The sequence below is a fragment of the Ceratotherium simum genome, chromosome 2 (genome assembly GCF_057802395.1).
Source record: "Ceratotherium simum simum isolate JZ-2026a chromosome 2, ASM5780239v1, whole genome shotgun sequence".
NCBI classification, from domain to species: Eukaryota; Metazoa; Chordata; class Mammalia; order Perissodactyla; family Rhinocerotidae; genus Ceratotherium; species Ceratotherium simum.
Window position 1 is genome coordinate 37,530,320 of NC_141901.1, and position 1,870 is coordinate 37,532,189.

The 1,870-nt window shown below is 42.4% G+C and overlaps 1 protein-coding gene across 1 annotated transcript; it reads right to left on the bottom strand.

Annotated features, from left to right (window-relative positions):
- Nucleotides 1-510: 510 nt before the first annotated feature.
- LOC101404871 (olfactory receptor 10K1) lies at nucleotides 511-1,452 on the bottom strand. The gene has a single exon (XM_014797041.2). It carries the CDS (start codon nucleotides 1,450-1,452, stop codon nucleotides 511-513), a length of 942 nt encoding a protein of 313 aa, XP_014652527.2.
- Nucleotides 1,453-1,870: the final 418 nt, after the last annotated feature.

Genomic DNA, 1,870 nt, shown 5'->3' on the forward strand with positions numbered 1-1,870 from the left:
TCTCAAACAAAGGAAGGACTGAACAACCCCAAGTAAAGACATTTCAATAGGCAGAATGAGGGGGGCGAATCAGGGACGGAAAAGGCCACTAAAGTTTGCCTTAGAATGGAGGGGTCCAAGGTTACCTGTCATCTTAGGAAAGGGAACGCTGATAGTAGGAGGAGTAGGGATAGATAGTCAGATTTTCTTCTTCTGTTCCTTGCAACTAAACATCTTTGGATGCTTCTTTGCTCTTATCGGTTTGCATATTTGTTTTTGAATAATCAATCTTTCAAGCAGTGAAATATGATGAAATTTGTTCTAAAAATTGCTTCCCACATCTGCCTAGCCTTCTTGGAGTATCGTTGATAGTAAAAAACCAGAACATCTTAATTTCTTTGAGCCTTGTTCTCCTCATATGTAAAATGTCCTTATGTTATAATATGTTCTACATTTAAAGGACAAAATGTGTGAAAGCACACATTTTACATAAAAAGTATAAAATTTGCTGAATAGTTAAAACTTGACTCTTTAATTAACAGGATATGAAGTCTGGCCCATTAGTCTTCGAAGGGCTGATTTGAATTCTTTATTTCTCAGACTGTAAATCATTGGATTGAACAATGGAGTGAGGATGGTATAAGACACAGATATTAGGATGTCTTGACTTGAAGAGTAATTGGACTTGGGCCTTAAGTAGATGAAAGAGGCACAACCATAATGAACAGTTACCACAATGAGATGGGAGGCACAGGTAGAGAAAGTTTTGTATCTTCCAACAGAGGATGGAATTTTTAGAATGGCAGAGATGATGCAGATGTAGGAGACCAGGATAAGTAACAATGGGATAACCAAGGCAAACATGCCAAGCATAAATATGACCAACTGGCTGAGGCGAGAGTGATGAGATGCTAACTTGAGGACAGGAGAAATGTCACAGAAGAAGTGATGGAGCTCGTTGGAGGAGTGGAAGGGTAGGTAAAATACCAGTGAGGTAGTGACTAATGAGACAGTGAAGCCACAGGCACTGGCAGCAGCCACTAGTCCCCAACATACCCCATGTCCCATGAGCACTGTGTAATGCAGAGGGTTACAGATGGCCATGTAGCGATCATAACCCATGGCTGCCAGCAGGAAAGAGTGAGAACAGCCGAGGAAGAGGAAAGAAAACATCTGGATGGCACAGCCCAGGAAGGAGATGGTCTTCTTATGGGCTAGAAGATCAGCCAACATCTTGGGTACAATGACGAAGGTGTAGCAAGTCTCAGAGCAGGAGAGGACAGCAAGGAAGAAGTACATGGGGGTATGGAGGGCTCTGTCCAGGACAATGGTGGAAATGATGATGGCATTGGTGCCCAGAGTGAACAGGTAGAGAAGCAGAAAGACCATAAAGAGCAGCAGCTGCAGCCTGGCCAGAGATGAGAATCCAAGGAAGACAAACTCTCTCACCAAGGTCTCATTGACGGGCTCCATGGAGAGCACTTCTATGTAGGAGAGTCAGGGTCAGGATAGAGACCAGGATCCAGAGAGGAGAGTAAGAATGTATGGGAAACTCAGCACAAAGTGTGCAGGTGACAGTCATTTCCAGGTGCTTGGTGGAACTCCTTCATTCCTTCCCAAAAGTGTCTGCTAAAATAAAAATTAAGGCTAAATATGCAACAGAATAAATGACAACCAGTGAGGAGGCTTTCTCTAAGACAAAGAACTTGTTATCTCTCTAGCCAAGGACTAAGGAATTATCTAATATGTTTCCCTTGTATCTTACTTATGGATTACTGTGTTTTTCTTGCTCAGTACAAGCCCAAGGAAACTAGCTCTCCAAAAGTGAAAAATATGGTTAACTTCAGCTATCTGAACTTGATCAGGACATGGAATGAAAGAATGAGTAGTG

Bases quoted from the DNA above. Each gene is read 5' to 3' on its own strand.
- LOC101404871 (XM_014797041.2), bottom strand. From the start codon at position 1,452: ATGGAGCCCGTCAATGAGACCTTGGTGAGAGAGTTTGTCTTCCTTGGA.